The 16,313-nt window shown below is 36.6% G+C and overlaps 2 protein-coding genes across 2 annotated transcripts; both read left to right on the top strand.

Moving 5' to 3' along the window:
• The first annotated feature begins 11,189 nt into the window (after window positions 1–11,189).
• On the top strand, window positions 11,190–12,837 carry LOC149656700 (uncharacterized). The gene is made up of 4 exons (XM_089844525.1): window positions 11,190–11,984; window positions 12,051–12,331; window positions 12,418–12,587; window positions 12,669–12,837. The coding sequence occupies exons 1-4, from the start codon at window positions 11,441–11,443 to the stop codon at window positions 12,835–12,837; spliced, it is 1,164 nt and encodes a 387-aa protein (XP_089700651.1). The 5' UTR covers window positions 11,190–11,440.
• Window positions 12,422–14,106, top strand: LOC149656699 (uncharacterized). The gene is made up of 2 exons (XM_089844524.1): window positions 12,422–12,587; window positions 12,678–14,106. The coding sequence occupies exon 2, from the start codon at window positions 12,898–12,900 to the stop codon at window positions 14,104–14,106; it is 1,209 nt and encodes a 402-aa protein (XP_089700650.1). The 5' UTR covers window positions 12,422–12,587; window positions 12,678–12,897.
• The last annotated feature ends 2,207 nt before the right edge of the window (window positions 14,107–16,313 follow it).

The following is a 16,313-nucleotide window of genomic DNA, read 5'->3' as shown; positions in this document are numbered from 1 at the left end:
CTTAAAAACTTAAAAACGTGTTTGCAATATCCGGACCTAACAGAGAGCAGTAATGACATCTACTCCATTATCATCGTTATGATTAAGATGTACGCGGCGATCGGCTAGGGTTGTTAGAAACGTCTAGCCTCCCAATGGTGGAACTTGCAACAAAGGTTAACGCAATTGTGACTTTTCCTTATCTTTTGCCGCGAATTGACCAGCTTATATATCCCAAATTTCCAAAAATTGTTAAAGAGGCGTACGCTTGAATTCAAACGTCAACAATAGCTGTGTTTAAAATGATTTTAGGAATAACGTTTCTTAAAACGACTGAACTAGAATTAAGGTCAATTACTGACGATTAAAAAAATAAATATCAAATACCTCTAATTACTTAAAAAAAAGGTTGAGTGGGTAGTTTGCACTCGGAGAGGCTTATTTTGGTTTTCCAATAGTAGTTGAATCTAACAAGTAATTAGCCAAAGTAAGTCACACGTCGGTTAATCAATCCTTTCAGACTCAGTTATTCTTGTTTTTATAGCTATATACTTTTGGTGCTATTTCGATTTTTAAGCTTTCGTAAAGACGTATAGTTCTAAGTCACCATAACCGAGAAAATTGGGTAATATTGCGGTTTTAGACCAGAAAGCTAAGATCGATGATTATTTGCCATACATTTCAGTTCTTTGCCCAAATGAGACCAATTTTTCATTTTTGGTTCTTTTGCGAAAATAAATTCGATGTAAAAATATCGAGCGTGGCAAAAAGACTCTAATCTTGTTCACAAAACGGCTCGTAAGCCGTCAACTGTTGTTACTGTGCAAGTGTAGGTAAACAAGTTGGGAAACCAAAATAACCCCTTCGAGTCGAGACGAACTCCTACATTTTCAAACAAAAATTTAGTTTCTAAACACAGGTCCATGAGCCAATGAGAAAAACCGGAAATACGTAGTTTGAATTTGGGGAGATATTACCAAGGGCATTTGTAAAGGTTAAAGCGTTTAATAATTTTTTATGTATCCTCAATAATTCTAATCTATCACTCAAATGTGGATTTAACTTTCGGCTCACTCTGAACCGTTAAGACCTCCTAAAAGAGGGCACGAAACAAAGTCAATTCTGGTTTATATCTAGACCCAATCGTTTCAACAGTTTCGGAGAGATGAAGTATTAACATCCATATTATGTAATGAAGTTTAAATTACGTTTACACTATATAAAGTTGAATTAAAAAAAGTAAACAGCAAATTTTAAATGTTGATATCAAAATACATTCTTGGAATATGGAGATGAAACAGCTTTATAGCTACAAGACTACTAAAAGAATCGTAATGCCGAATAATATTTAAAATATTTCCATTTAATATTCTGCAATAAGAATATGTTATCGTTTTGTTAGAGATCTTTTCAGCTTACTCCCTTTATATTAACTTTGAAATGCGTGTAGTGTTTCGATTCAGATACAATCTTCATTACTTGTTCTATATAAACTCTCACTTGTGTCATTCCAAAGAAAGAAAATTATCTTAAATAATTAAATAAATATAATTGATATTAATTATTTTAATCGTCATTATTTTACGTTAATTATAGTTAAGTCGGTTTAATTCCTAAAATAATTTTAAACATAGCTATCTTTAACGTTATGTTTCTAGGGAACACCAATATCAGTACTTTTGAAAATTTAGGGTATATATGGTGATTGATTCACACTAAGGGATAATAAAATGCGCAATTGCGTGAACCTTTGGTGGAAGCCCTGCCATTGGGAGGCTAGACGCTTATGGTAATCCTAGCCGCTCGCCACGTACATATATCTTAAGTCAAACGACGATGATGAAGTAGAAGCCTATGTTACAGATTGGTACCTATGTGGTATAGACGAAAGATCAGTAGATGTTAGTGTTAGAAGCCAATAAGAACAGATTGGTGTGTATGTGGTGTACACGAAAGACTATGCATGGTGTTGTTGTTAGAAGCCAATAAATACCGGTTGGCATCGAGTGAAAGAATTGGCGGTTAGGCAGCAGATGAAGGTGTAACAGCTAGTTAATGATTGGCGTTAAATAAGATAGATAAAGCAACGAAGTAAAACTTTCCGAATTTCTGTGTACTGCGATCGCTGTCCGGAAATTGCGAACATGTTTGCTCCGATTTGCCAGCTGCGAACGCGGTGACAGACACACACACAGACAGACTGACAGACAGACACACAGACAGACATACACACAGACAGACTGACAGACAGACACACAGACTGACAGACAGACACACAGATACGTCCAGTGTAAAACCTCACTGTGACGTCATCGTCACTCAGAGAGGTAAAAATTGCGTGTGAAAGGAACATTTCCAGAATCAAAGCTCTTTAAATATTCACAGCGTGGAACTCAAAAACATTTTAATAATAAGTGTGTATTGTGTAATGATTCAATCGATTCGGTTTAGTCCAGTAATTAAAAAAGAACTGTTTGAGATACTAGATATTTCTGGAAGAAATTCTGTTTTATAAAATAGAAGGAAGCAGTCATGAACCAGAGCTTAACCACTATAAATTATTCGATAGGAAATGTAAGTACTGCTAGTTTTTTTAACAATTGGGTTGTAACTAGGAAAACTACCAAGGCATATTTTTATGAACAGTTTTCCATTTTCTTCCGCTGCCAGTTTTTTTGATTTAATTTGGTTTTTATTCCCAAATTATTTTGTATTTTGTGAACTCCATCCAGCCACTTCATTTAGGGTTAGGCCGTTTAAAATCATAGTAAAAGCGAATTCCGAAGAATGGCGTTGTTTTGGAAGAATTTTAAGTAATAGACAATTTCGTTTTATTACAAAACAGAGAATCCAATATATAGGGGCGAGGCCGCCATTGGGGTGTCTTCCCTCTCGCAAAGAAGCTCCGCCAGAGGCAGTGCGAGTTGATTAGCCTTCAGCGTGTAGTGAACTCGGGCTCCGTCTGGCGTTGCTTTTGGCGAGAGGGCCCCTGTGTGTTGTTTTCTCTTTTTATAATAAACGAATTTGTCTATAGTTTTAGTTTGGGCTTCAGTAGGAGTTGAAATTGAATCGATACCGAATTAGATTACAATAATTAAATTATTATTCTAATGTGTTAAGTCTAAAAACATTTGATATCAAATAAAAAATTGAACGCAGGTTTGGGTGCGTTCTGAAGAAATTTGCTTACCTCGGTGGTACTTACGCAGTGTTTTGGTCAAGTGGGAACTTAGCTAAACGAATATATGGGCTTCCAAGGTGGTTGCCCGTTTCCGCACAGTTTTATTTTTCACATCTTAAAAACCTATAGCCCGTTTACGCACAATTTTTCATAACCCATTTCCGCACAGTTTGCCAAACATTTTGAAAACCTTAAACTTATGCTTGCTGGCCCATTGGACGGAAAATAGCCAAATTGTGAGGTTTTATGTTTATAAAATTTTCAATGCTATTCTGAGAGAGCGGTAGCTCTCTTAGATAAGACTTCATACTGCTCTTAATGTATAAGGAGGGTTTTTTGTTTGGTTGTAGTTTTTTTTGTATTGCAATAACTGTTTTGAAAGAATTCCACAGAACTACAATTCGGGCCCTTAATATGTGGTTAAAATTCCAAAGAGATCCAAGTTGCTAAGGGTGGTTTTCATTTCCATAAAATTAATCACACCTTTTTACGAAAAACAGGAATTTTTCCCTTAGAAATAACATGGGAAATTTTTCGAAAAAAACAAATCGGTTACTCGTGATTTAGAAAAACTATACGTTGGTTAGTTTTGGGAACGGTCTTTAATGAAACTTTACACTATAATCTAGGATCATTTTTTTGTTATTAAGAAGAATTAATTTTAAGTATGTTAAATTTTAAATTTTAAAAACTACCCCAATCTGCGATATTTAGCATGGATACACTGTTTTATTAAGAAATATCAGCGCGACCAATATTGGCCTTTTTTATTGTATAGTTGCCTCATAATAATCCGAGTGTTTCTTCTTAATACCTGTTGGTTGGAATGGCCTATCGATGGTGAGATAAGACGGTTTTAATATTGCCGCCGTGACGTTAACGAGGCCACTGCGGCGACGCCGTCAAAACACCCGGGCAACCCGGGTCGAAATTATCGCGGATATAGTCCAATTCATAGAACAAATAGCTACCTTAATGGATATTTTAACTTTTCCCTGCTAATTAATCTGGATTACCAATAAAAGATGATTAAACTAGATTATCACTTAAAGATAATTAAACTAGACTCCCAATTAAACATCAATAAACTAGATTACGAATTTAAGTAATTAAAGTAGTTTATACCAATTAAACGTACTTAAAATAAATTACCAATTGGAGTTAATTAAACTAGACTAGCAATTAGAGGTTATCAAACTAGATAACCAATTAGAGATAATTACACTAGATTACCAATTAAGGGTAATTAAACTAGATTACCAATTAAGGGTAATAAAACTAGATTACCGACGACTAGTAATTAAGCTAGATTACCGACGACTGGTAATTAAGCTAGATTACCGACGACTGGTAATTAAGCTAGATTACCGACGACTGGTAATTAAGCTACATTACCGACGACTGGTAATTAAGCTAGATTACCGACGACTGGTAATTAAGCTAGATCACCGACGACTGATAATTAAGCTAGATTACCGACGACTGGTAATTAAGCTAGATTACCGACGACTGGTAATTAAGCTAGATCACCGACGACTGATAATTAAGCTAGATTACCGACGACTGGTAAATAAGCTAGATTTTCGACGACTGGTAATTTAGCTAGATTACCGACGACTGGTAATTCTCCTAGATTACCGACGACTGGTAATTAGGCTAGATTACCGACGACTGGTAATTAAGCTAGATTACCGAAGACTGATAATTAAGCTAGATTACCGACGACTGGTAATTCAGCTAGATTACCGACGACTGGTAATTAAGCTAAATTACCGACGACTAGTAATTAAGCTAGATTACCGACGACTAGTAATTAAGCTAGATTACCGACGACTGGTAATTCAGCTAGATAACCTACGACTGGTAATTCAGCTAGATAACCGACGACTGGTAATTCAGCTAGATTACCGACGACTGGTAATTCAGCTAGATTACCGACGACTGGTAATTCAGCTAGATTACCGACGACTGGTAATTCAGCTAGATTACCGACGACTGGTAATTCAGCTAGATTACCGACGACTGGTAATTCTCCTAGATTACCGACGACTGGTAAATAAGCTAGATTACCGAAGACTATTACCGACGACTGGTAATTAAGCTAGATTACCGACGACTAGTAATTAAGCTAGATTACCGACGACTAGTAATTAAGCTAGATTACCGACGACTGGTAATTAAGAAGGAATACCGCCGACTGGTAATTAAGCCGGATTACCGACGGCTGGTAATTAAGAAGGAATACCGACGACTGGTAATTAAGCCGGATTACCGACGGCTGGTAATTAAGAAGCAATACCACGACTGGTAATTAAGCCGGATTACTGACGACTGGTAATTAAGCCGGATTACCGACAGCTGGTAATTAAGCTAGCTTACCGATGGACGCGCAACGCTCTAAGACTTTTTCTCTCCTATATTTTCTAAACAATTTTAATTAATATGAAGACTGAAGTGACAGATATTAATAAAAACTGTCATTGTATCACAAAGACTGGAAAGTTTAAAAGATAAGGCTACAATTTTAACTGCCTGAAGTAACAGATATTCAAATTTTCACTTTTGAAGACATGATTATAAAACATCAATTATTTAAAAAAATTCTTATCTTACTTTTTTCACCAAAATTTCTTTTTGCCAAAATATTTTTCAGCAATATTTACCCAAGTATTTTGTTCTCAATAGTAATTCAAGAAAAAAATGTCACCTAGAAGGGTTTAAGGGATGCTAGCTTTTTACTTTCGACTAACATTTGATTCTAGGAGTTTCGAATGCTTGGATATCTGAAAAGATTTCTCTTGAAGAGTTTAAATTTTCATATTTTAAAATTGGATATATTTTGAGAAGCGGAAAATAACATAGGCCTTTTCATTGTGATTTAGTTATTTGTGTCGAAAAGATCTGTAGATTGATTGTGATCTTTGTGAGCTATACAGCACTTTAATATTTAATACTTCCAAAGCTTTACAATTGAAGAATACGTTTTGTTAAGTTTCATACGGTTTATATTTTATCAGCTCTCAACGATTTTATGTCCATTTTATTCTCTTTATAGGGCCGAATTCTCTACCTAATTGTAAATTTTTGATAAAAAATAATATGTAAACCCGTAGTATTTTTTAAATGACGCCCATAGTTCTTGTTAAAATACTTTACCGAAGTAATTTCGGTGAAAAAAAGTAAGATAAGAATTTTTTAAAAAAATTGATGTTTTATAATCATGTCTTCAAAAGTGAAAATTTGAATATCTGTTACTTCAGGTAGTTAATATTGTAGGCTCTAGTGTTCGTACGGGGTAAAAATTTAATCGGGGTCGGGGTCGGGGACAGGTTATCCCCGAAAAAAACAAGTCGGGGTCGGGGTCGGGGTAAGACATGGCATGCTGAAAATTTTTGGAAAAATGATAAAAAAATCGTTTAATTTCTGGGTGTTTGGAAAGAAGCTTTATTTTCGTATCGCACTTAGATAGTGACTCTTAGCTAGTAGGCAAGAAACTGTAAAAAAGCCCAATAAATTCCGACTTTCCGAGCTACGCAGCTACGATTCCCACGAAAGACCACTGCCATTACATAAGACGGGGGAGGGCCGCCGATCCAAGAGAGGGAGGATGGTGAACTTTGTAACTTTGGTGACTGTTTTTACTGTATTTTATTTGTTGTTAGTTACCCCCCTGCCCTTTTTTTCATAAAGGAGAAGCGGAGCACTTATTTGAGACGAATGAGATGATTGTTTTTGGCGCAGGACAAAAAATATTTTGCTAAAAATATCCTAACCAAAATCTAACCCCGAAAAAAACCCCGACTATATTTTACATGTTAGGTACCACGGTCGGGGTCGGGGGAAAAAGTCGGGGATCCCCGGTTTTCGGGGTCGGGGTCCCCGTACGAACAATTTGTAGCCTTATCTTTTAAACTTTCCGGTCTTTGTGATACAATGACAGTTTTTATTATTTAACGATAGATTTATTTTTAATGCAGAATTAAAAAATGCACCCTTATACTTCTATTTTTAAGCAAAAACACACTTGGTTTAATGCTTACGTCTATCAATACACTTTTCTATATCGATAGTGATATTGCAATGATCAAATCACAAGTTTAATAGCATGCCTCTACTGTAGCGTAACCTAAAATAACCTAATCTAACCAAAACCTAACCGAACCTTATCTGACCTAACCTAACCCAGCCAAACCTAACTTAACCCTAACCGACCCTCATCCTAAACTATATCGATAGTGATATTGCGATGGTCAAATAACGAGTTTAATAGCATGGCTACATTGTAGCATAAGCGACCCTAACCAAAACCTAATCGAACCAAAACTAACACTAAAGGAACCAAACCTAACCTAATCAACAAGAAAATAAATATATTTTATTTGCGAACTTTGCGGAAATGGGTTATGGTAAAAAATAGTGAACTAAGTTTCATTGTAAAAACTGTGCGCAAATGGGCCATAACAAGCTGCCCCAGCAGAAAGGACACTCGTGCGGGATATGTAGGGTTATATAAATGTGAAACAAAATAGGGGCTAAAAAAGCGAGCATGAGGAATTGGGCTATGATTCTCGTAAATTGTGCGGAAATGGGCATCCTCGGGCTTCCAAACTTGGCACCTAAAACAATCATGCAGTCACACTTGTGGATTAAGTCAAATCGGCCTGTTATTGCACCCTCTTAACTAAGTAACCACACGTTGTAGACATGTCCCGCTCAGTTTCTCTCAAAGAACATGCCATTTAATTTACAACAGACTTGTTAGAAACCCTTGTAAGCCAAGACTACATTAGGAATAACGCCTCATATTTTCTTTAAGGATTTTCTGGAAAATGGAGTTTATGAGAAATTTAAAACCGGACATCTTTTTAAAGAAGACATCTCTCTTTCTGTGGCTCAATATGTTCTCCTTAATTTAAAAAACGTCAGGTATTGTATAATATATCATGCTCCTCAATTTCGCCACGTTTGTTTGTTTGATGAATTTAATGACAAACTTAATTGGGTAAACTTTGGAAAGTTTGAACATTAGTGGTGGACTTCCATAAATAAAACTTTATTATACTTTACTAGCTGTTCCCTGTGGCGTCGCCTACATTTCCTTTAACTTTGTGTGCCGGCCCATAAACACCTTAAAGTTTCCAGTACGTAAGGCCATGAAAGGGCCTCTTAATGTAAAATACTTAGGGTCCTTGCGCTAGACCACTTGGCTTGTGAAGGGAAATTATAACGTCACATTTAACATTAATTTTGATACGAAGCCAAATGGCCGATTGGCTCTATTTCGTTATAAAAGAAGAAAAATCCCAACATTCCAAGGTCAACCGTGGGAACAAAAACTGCAATAATTTACCAAAATGTTAGATATAAAATTATCGATGACAGAAATTTCCAATTTCGATGGTATTGGATAGAGCTACGATTAAATCAGCAACAATTAAGTTATTCGACTAAAAAAATATATTTAAATTTATCAGTATAAAACCCTTGTGTCCCATTCGACCGAATCCCATTCGACCAAACGCGTTTCCCATTCAACCGAAAACAGCCCAAATGTGCGGTTTTGGGAAAATATATATCAAAATTTAAAAAGCAAACGTTTTCACTTTTTTTTAAGGAATTTTTTTACCCTACAGTTTTTGATATTGATGTTTGAAATGCAAAATTGAATTTTAAGAGTGATTGATAATGGAGAGAATTGCATTGTTTTGGAAAAGGTGGCAGCTAACCATTAGGAGAATATTTTGGAAAAGGTGGCTGCTAATTAGTAGGAGAATGGTCAGGAAAAGGTGGCAGCTAACTATTAGGAGAATATTTCGGAAACGGTGGCAGCCAATTAGTAGGAGAATGTTTTGGAAAAGGTGGCAGCTAACTAGTATGGAGAATGTTTTGGAAAAGGTGGCAGATAACTAGTATGGAGAATGTTTTGGAAAAGGTGGCAGCTCACTATTAGGAGAATATGTTGGAAAAGGTGGCAGCTAATTAGTAGGAGAATGTTTAAGAAAAGGTGGAAGCTAACTAATAGGAGTATATTTTGGAAAAGGTGGCAGCTAATTAGTAGGATAATAACCTAACCTAACCTAACGAAACTTACAATTTCCTTCTATGGGTTTGAACCCGAGCCTCTGAATTAAAAGCCTGATATTCTACCATGCTGCTGCGGTGATTCGAAATCCTCACACACATTTAATTAACTAATTCTTTCAAATAAATTCACATTCAGCAGAAACCCTTCATTGGGCTGGAAATTTAAATATATTCGCCATAAAAAACCAAAAAGCGGTTTCTATCCAATGGGACTATACCTATAAAACAACCTCGATAAATATTATAGTTGAAATGAAAAACTTGGGAACACATTCGAAAATAAATAAACTATGTCGACTTAGATGGACATTTTTTTTAAATGCCCATCTATTTATGAATAGGAACTTGTGGAACGTTTGATTAATTATACTTAATTCAATGTGATTACTGTATATAAATTTACTAGCTGTTATCCGCGGCGTCGCTCGCGTGTAACAAGAACTTCCATCAAAATGGTATAAAGAATGGGTAGATTTTACTGATGACAAATAGTTATTACATAACCAAACGGAGTAAAAAATGGTTTTAAACGAGTCTTAACATACGTCTCAAATATCTGATCTGAATCAATACTGAAACAAATCCCTTTATCTGGGAGCACCTCCCAGCCAAGTCGAGCACTGACATCCTTTTCTCGAAGCAACTCGTGGCACTTTTAAGCCCACTGTAACTTCGTGATGGGTACAGGTAAAAGTGTGAAATTTTGCTTGCCACGAGGACTGTCAATCCTAGCTATAGTTTCCAAATTTCAAGTTCCTACCCTATATACTTTTCGAAATATCGCAGGTTAAATTTACCTTATTTTGTCACTCACTCACTCACTCACTCACCGATCATCAAAATTCTAAGGTACTTCTAGGGGAGATAGAAACTTAAAATTCATGATTTAGTTTTCATTTATTTTATAGGGTGTTTCCGCGAGAATAAAAAGGGAGAAGAAATAGGGGGCGAAAACCGGTTTTCAGGGCATGTCAACATGGCGTCCTAACGTGGCCAGAGCGGGCAGCCGGCAAGGGGAGAGGAAAGGGGGTAGGTAACTTGACGTCACGCGCAAAGACCCTATAAAGCACAGAAAAATTAAAACAACCCGAAATTTTTATAAAATTGTTCTTTAGTTCTTTATTTTAAAACTAGATGGCGCTGCCGTCTTTTCAACAGAAATAGTGTGTGTTCTTGATGAAAGGACGTAATGCTCCAAAGTTAACCGAAAGTTAAATATATATTAAAGCTAATAGGAGTAGTAGCATAAGGACATTATCTCTCTCTCTAAGGGCCCAAGATTCTATGTTACGGTTGAAATGTATGTATGTCCGATTTGGTCAGCCATCCGTCTCATCTCAAGTGGTATAATATTTGTACAGCCTAAACAGAGGCCGAGCGCATTCGCTGCAGTGTAACCCGGCATTGAACATTATTCCCTCCTTCAAAGATTTCTCACGACAGCTCTTCGTGATTTTTACTAAGCGCGAATTTACCTCTTGTGTCTGAGAGAGCTGGGGGGTTCTGGAAATTCTCTTACTTATTTTTTCCCCTCAGTCCTTCCTCTCTCGCGTCTCGCCACTCGCCTCCCCGCCTGTTTTAGTTTGATTCCCAACCGCTTGGGAGCGTTATCTCAGAGCTCGCCTCTAGACCACGACCGGCTTAGGATATCGGTCGTGGCTGATTTTGAAAATTATTTTTCTCTCCCGCGAATTTGATGAAAAATTCGGAAGGATCCCCTATACAAAATCTACGTCACATCTAGCAGAACTAGATGTTTTTCTAATAGATGCGCTTGGGCCCTTAGAGAGAGAGATAATCTCCTTATGGTAGTAGTTTAAGAGACATGTGTCGTAACTGATGCTACCAAAAGGGGATAGAGTAGAAAGGGTGGCACTTAAAATCTCGCATTGGACCTGTAATATGAGGAACCCCCTTAGCCCTCTAGAAACGTTCCATCCCCCCTTGAAGAGTCGGCGGAAGAGTTATCCAAATAGTCTTAGCACTGAAACGGGTCGTTATAAGGCTTGAAAAAATAGTTCTTTGCTTTATGTACGTCTGCTATTTATCGCGTCTTTGGAGAAGTCTTTCTTGTGTGCTTGGACTTTTAAATCGGAGTCGTTTCAAAGTTAAATTCAAACTCGTTTCGGTTGATAGGTGAACTGTTTGAAACTATATTTTTAGTGAAGACTAGTTAATGACAAACGTTATATTAAAATGCCGCGTACTAAATCTAAAGCCGAGTTAGATGCAATGCCTACCAAAAACCAGTCAACTCAATGCCATATTGGGATTTCTTTTGGCGGTAAGAAAGAGATCGGTATTCAAGCCTTTGCAAGGAGTGATTTGTACGACAGCATTGTGAAGGGGAGACAGTCTATTTGTTGTGATTGTAAGAACAAGACCGTTATTAATGAAAAAACGACCAAACCAGGGTCAATGGCTGTTGTTTTGCCGCATTCCAAAACAACAAACGACCGCCCAAAAATAGTTGCTAAAGGAATAAATGTGAATAAAGAAAGTCAAACGGAGATATTTGGGTTTATCGTTGCACCTGATAAATGGGATGAAATAAACAGCTTTTCAAATTCCCGAAAAAGAAAGACATTTGTTGATAAACAATGTGGTACCATTGATGAAGATTATCCCTGTAAGAAACCAGCTTTAGAGGTAACGGAAGAAGCGATAGTTGTAGAAGAAAAAGCCACGTTACCCGCTGCCATATTGGCTATTAAATCATTTTTGGAAAACCTAAAGCCAAGTAGGTGTATTGATGAGCTATAGAATATTGCTAAAGTGATTATCTAATTAATTTCTTTATATATAGTTGATATTTGTTTTTCACTTTCAAAAACATACGACGGCCGGTTCGATTTCCTTGAGGTTTCGCTTGAAAAGGGATTATTGGAAGTGACACCATCCTTCTCTTTGGAACCATCACGGTTAAGGTTTTCATCTGATGGGAAACTCTATGTTAAAACGCTTTTCAAGAAAGTCACGGAAGAAACCTTTTTCAATTTTGAAAATCCGCGTCTAAATGCAGACGTTGTTAATATTTCTTTGGCCACGTTAACTTACAAACATGTTTTTTGCCCTGGAATAGCAAAGGTAGCATATCAATTCTTAAACTTATATATCTTTTGTGAAAGCCAAATTTCCCATAAATATAATAAATTGCAATTCCTGTTATATAGGAAGAATGTGTTGGTTTGGAAAATACCAAAAATTTAGAGAAAGTTGATTATCCTTTTGAAAGGTATCAATCTCAAAAATGCTCAGTGTGGTTTGTTCATCCTATCAATGCGTCAAAGGAGAAGATTCGGGACAAAATTTATCAGTGTAATGGTTGCCGCATTTTAAAATGGTATATATTCTTAATTAGGGATTCTGTTGGAACTGAAAGTATGAAAGTTATTTGTATTAAGAATCATTATTTACTATTTAGGTACATTAGAGATTGCCAAAAGAAGCAAGCTCAAGTCACTCCTAAAACCAAATTAAAGAGGCAGTTGGTTCAATCAAGGTGTAGAATGAGTGTCTTGACCCCAAGATCGAAGCGAAATCGGCTGCTCAAATGCAAACGAAATAGGTCATCGTTAAACCATAAAATTTAACATCTAGAGAGGAAGCTGCGAGAGACAAGCTTGGAACTCAGCACTGCTCAGGATAAAGAAATGAGGGCTATTGTTGATGACATAAATTTAAATGGCCAGGAAGAGTTACAAAACATATTCGAACAAGCGATGAAAAAAAACAAGCTTATGGGATTAGCGTTGAAAAAGGCTTGGGAGGCCAATAGTAAAGGTCGTACCGAAAACGACTTCCAAAAAGATCAAGAAAGGTGTACCACTGGATCAAAAGGCAATCGATGGAGCCCCTTAACCTATAGGCTTTGCAAAGCTGTGTATGCCTGCTCACCTGCAGCCTATGAAAGGTTTCGCTCCTTTGAAATTTTAAATCTACCAAGTTGTCATACATTAAGAAGAAAAATTCGTGAAATACCCAGTAAAGCTGGAATTGACTTAATTCATCTTAAAAATGAGGTCAAGAGGTTTGAGGAGCATTCAAAAAACCATCCTGAGTTCAACAATCCTCCCAAAGAAGGCGCACTGATATTCGATGAAGTTAAAATTATTGGAAAAATGATCTGGAATTCGAGAAATGGAGAATTCATAGGAACGGCAATGGATGATGATGAAAACGCGTCTTTGGCAGACTTATTCAAAGTTCAAAAAGTTCAAGAAATACTGGAAGCTGAATACGCTCTCCAGTATCTTTGGCGATGTACCTCTATGAATTTTGATGTAATTGGGCCCTACTTCATGTTTTCAAAGCCAGTAACACATGCCGCTATTTCGACCACATTACTGAAGTGCTTATATGCATTCCATACCGTTGGTTTTGAAACTGGAATTATTGTGTGCGATGGTGGGAGCAGCAATATGTCTGCATTACGTCATAGCTTAGGTATGACAAAAACGGTTCAACCTACAGTCAAGGGAGATGGTTCCTTCAATTTCAGGATTAGCACAAAAATGCCAAATTATTATGTTAGTGGAGCTTCAATTTATTGGATGGTGTGCCCGAGTCATCAGCTCAAAAACATGATTAACGGTCTCAATCATTCACAAGAGGGTGAAACCAGAGATTTCACTAAAAACGGCATACGATTCGGCTGGAAAGAAATCGTCGACATGAAAAAACGAGAGGACGATAGAAGAGACAATGATGAATTGGTCCAAGTAAAGGGACTCCAGCAGTCACACGTAGACCGTGATTCGTGGACCAAACTCAATGTGTTCCCAGCTAAAATAATGCAACAGATGGAAGTTTTAGGAGAACTTTATAACTACGCTAATCCAATGTTTGAGAAAGAGCCTTAAGACAAACCCAATGTCATGGCGTGTCATGATTATCTAAGCGCTTGTCACAAAGTTTTTGAAACTGGATTACTGTCCGGGGAAAGAGTTTACGACCTGCAATCAGCTCCGATAAAATCTATGCTAGATGGATTAAGTTACTTCGAAGAATGGGCTTCCGAAAGAACCGCTGATCAAGAACGAATGACTAATAACCGCAAGTTCCTCGCGTGGAAAACTTTTGAACTCTTACGAATATCAGTCTTTGGATTCATTGACTATGTTAAAGATTTCATTGCTCGTCATCCAAACCGATACATATATCCTGTAAGGATAAATGGTTCCGCAGTGGAAACCCTATTTAGTCAAATGAAGTACGTAACAGCCAGTAAACTTTCTAGTATAAATTACCGTAGTGCTCGACGAGCCATTTTAATTAAATCAAGCACAAAAACATCCCAAAATGCTGAAGCTTGTTATCGTAAAGTTAATCTGAATGTTTCTGACCAATAAATATTTGAACACATTTTAATTGAAACGTCTTTTATTATTGGACATTGTTTTCCTTTAAAGGGAGGGTGAAAAGGAAAATAAAGTGATTTGTTTTTCGATTCTTCTACTAATTGTAAGAGCTATCCGCCTAGTGAAACATCCAGGAAGTATCTACGAATGATTTTAAAATTCAAATTAGTTTCAGATTTCATCGATAACTTGAAACAAGACCCTCGGACCAATCGCGTAACGCCCTGCCTTCTTCTTAATAACATTCCTGTGGCACGCTCTTCATCGCGCGTAATTTGTATCAAATGTCGCGCTAAATTTCATTCGACATGGAGCGTGCCACGTGAATTTTATTAAAAAGAAGGCAGGACGCTACGCGATTGGTCCGAGGGTTTTGTTTCAAATTGTCTATGAAATCTAAATCTAATTTGAATTTTAAAATCATTCGGAAGTACTTCCTGGATGTTTCACTATGCGGATCGGTCTTATACTTAGGTGAAGAATCGAAAAACAAGTCACTTTATTTTCCTTTTCACCCTCCCTTTAAAGGGAGAATGAAAGTATCTGGCAACAATTATTGTATTGTTATCGTAGATATTATCACATTTTACATGGTTTCGTGATATTATCAAAATAAACAGGAACTAAACTTCAATTAGAGGAACTAATTAACAAATATCAACATTGTTGCACTTTAGGATGGACTTAGTATTAATTATTGCATTTTATGTACGAGTTTATAACATCCTTTAACGTTGAAACTTTTATCACTAAAGAGTATCACATATTTTTAAAATTTACGATATTATCACATTAAACAGGTACTACAATTAAGTTGGAGGAACTAGTGAGACAGTGAATATTTTAACCTTACAATTAGATTTGTACTTTGATGCTACTGATAAACGTATTTATCGTAACTATAATCAACGCATAGTTTCTTTTTAATAGTTCTTCCAGATCTTGAGACATTTGGATTTTGCACATTACCAGATATTGACGTATTGCACATATAATTTTGACTTTTTTTATTCAGTGTATTTTCATTTTTGTCGGGGTTTTCCACTTCGAAGCTATCAACCATGGACTCTAACGACATTGATAGTTTCTTCATATTTATTCTTCTTCTTTTAATCACAGTCTTCATTAAAGGCATGGTCGGGCTGCTGATGATTTTGCTGCAATCAGTGTTTTTGGGCGTAGCATGTTCCGGGTTTAATGACGTTGACGTACAGGAGTTATTCGCCTCGGGAGCTGTACTGACTTTAGAGGTTTCACTTTTCAATGGAGATTTCATCACCTTTGGTTCTGACTTTTTAATTCCAGTCTTTTTATTTTTCAATGGAGATTTCTTCACCTTTGGTACCGACGTTTCAATTCTGGTCTTTTTATTTTTCAATGGAGATTTCTTTATCTTTGGTTCTGACTTTTTAATTCCTGCCTTTTTTGATTTATTTTTCATTCCGTACAACATGCATCTCAAAGTTTGACCACCCAAGCCTCTTCTTCCTTTTTTCTCATTTCTTTCTCGAATTGCTCCTCGGATCAAATCTGCTATTTTAGCATGTACAAGTTTCCGTTGGAAGACAATTCTAAATTCTTCCAGTTGCTTTTCAGTGAAACCAGATTCTATAACCTCCTATATTTCCTTAATAATGTTGTGAAATTGGGCTTTGAATGTTTCGTCAGACCTTACGCTTTTTGCTGTCTCCTCTGGAACCAAGAAAACA

The sequence above is a fragment of the Phalangium opilio genome, unplaced genomic scaffold (genome assembly GCF_054372755.1).
Source record: "Phalangium opilio isolate 3A_F unplaced genomic scaffold, DU_Popi_V2 ptg000077l_1, whole genome shotgun sequence".
Classification (NCBI taxonomy): domain Eukaryota; kingdom Metazoa; phylum Arthropoda; class Arachnida; order Opiliones; family Phalangiidae; genus Phalangium; species Phalangium opilio.
This window is presented reverse-complemented; position numbering and strand designations above follow the sequence as displayed.

Excerpts from the sequence above, each read along its gene's own strand:
- LOC149656700 (XM_089844525.1), top strand. The coding sequence starts at position 11,441 with ATGCCGCGTACTAAATCTAAAGCCGAGTTAGATGCAATGCCTACCAAA. Across the intron at positions 11,985-12,050 it reads TTTGGAAAACCTAAAGCCAA|TTGATATTTGTTTTTCACTT; the intron begins GTAGGTGTATTG and ends CTTTATATATAG. Across the intron at positions 12,588-12,668 it reads GGTTGCCGCATTTTAAAATG|GTACATTAGAGATTGCCAAA; the intron begins GTATATATTCTT and ends TTTACTATTTAG.
- LOC149656699 (XM_089844524.1), top strand. The coding sequence starts at position 12,898 with ATGAGGGCTATTGTTGATGACATAAATTTAAATGGCCAGGAAGAGTTA.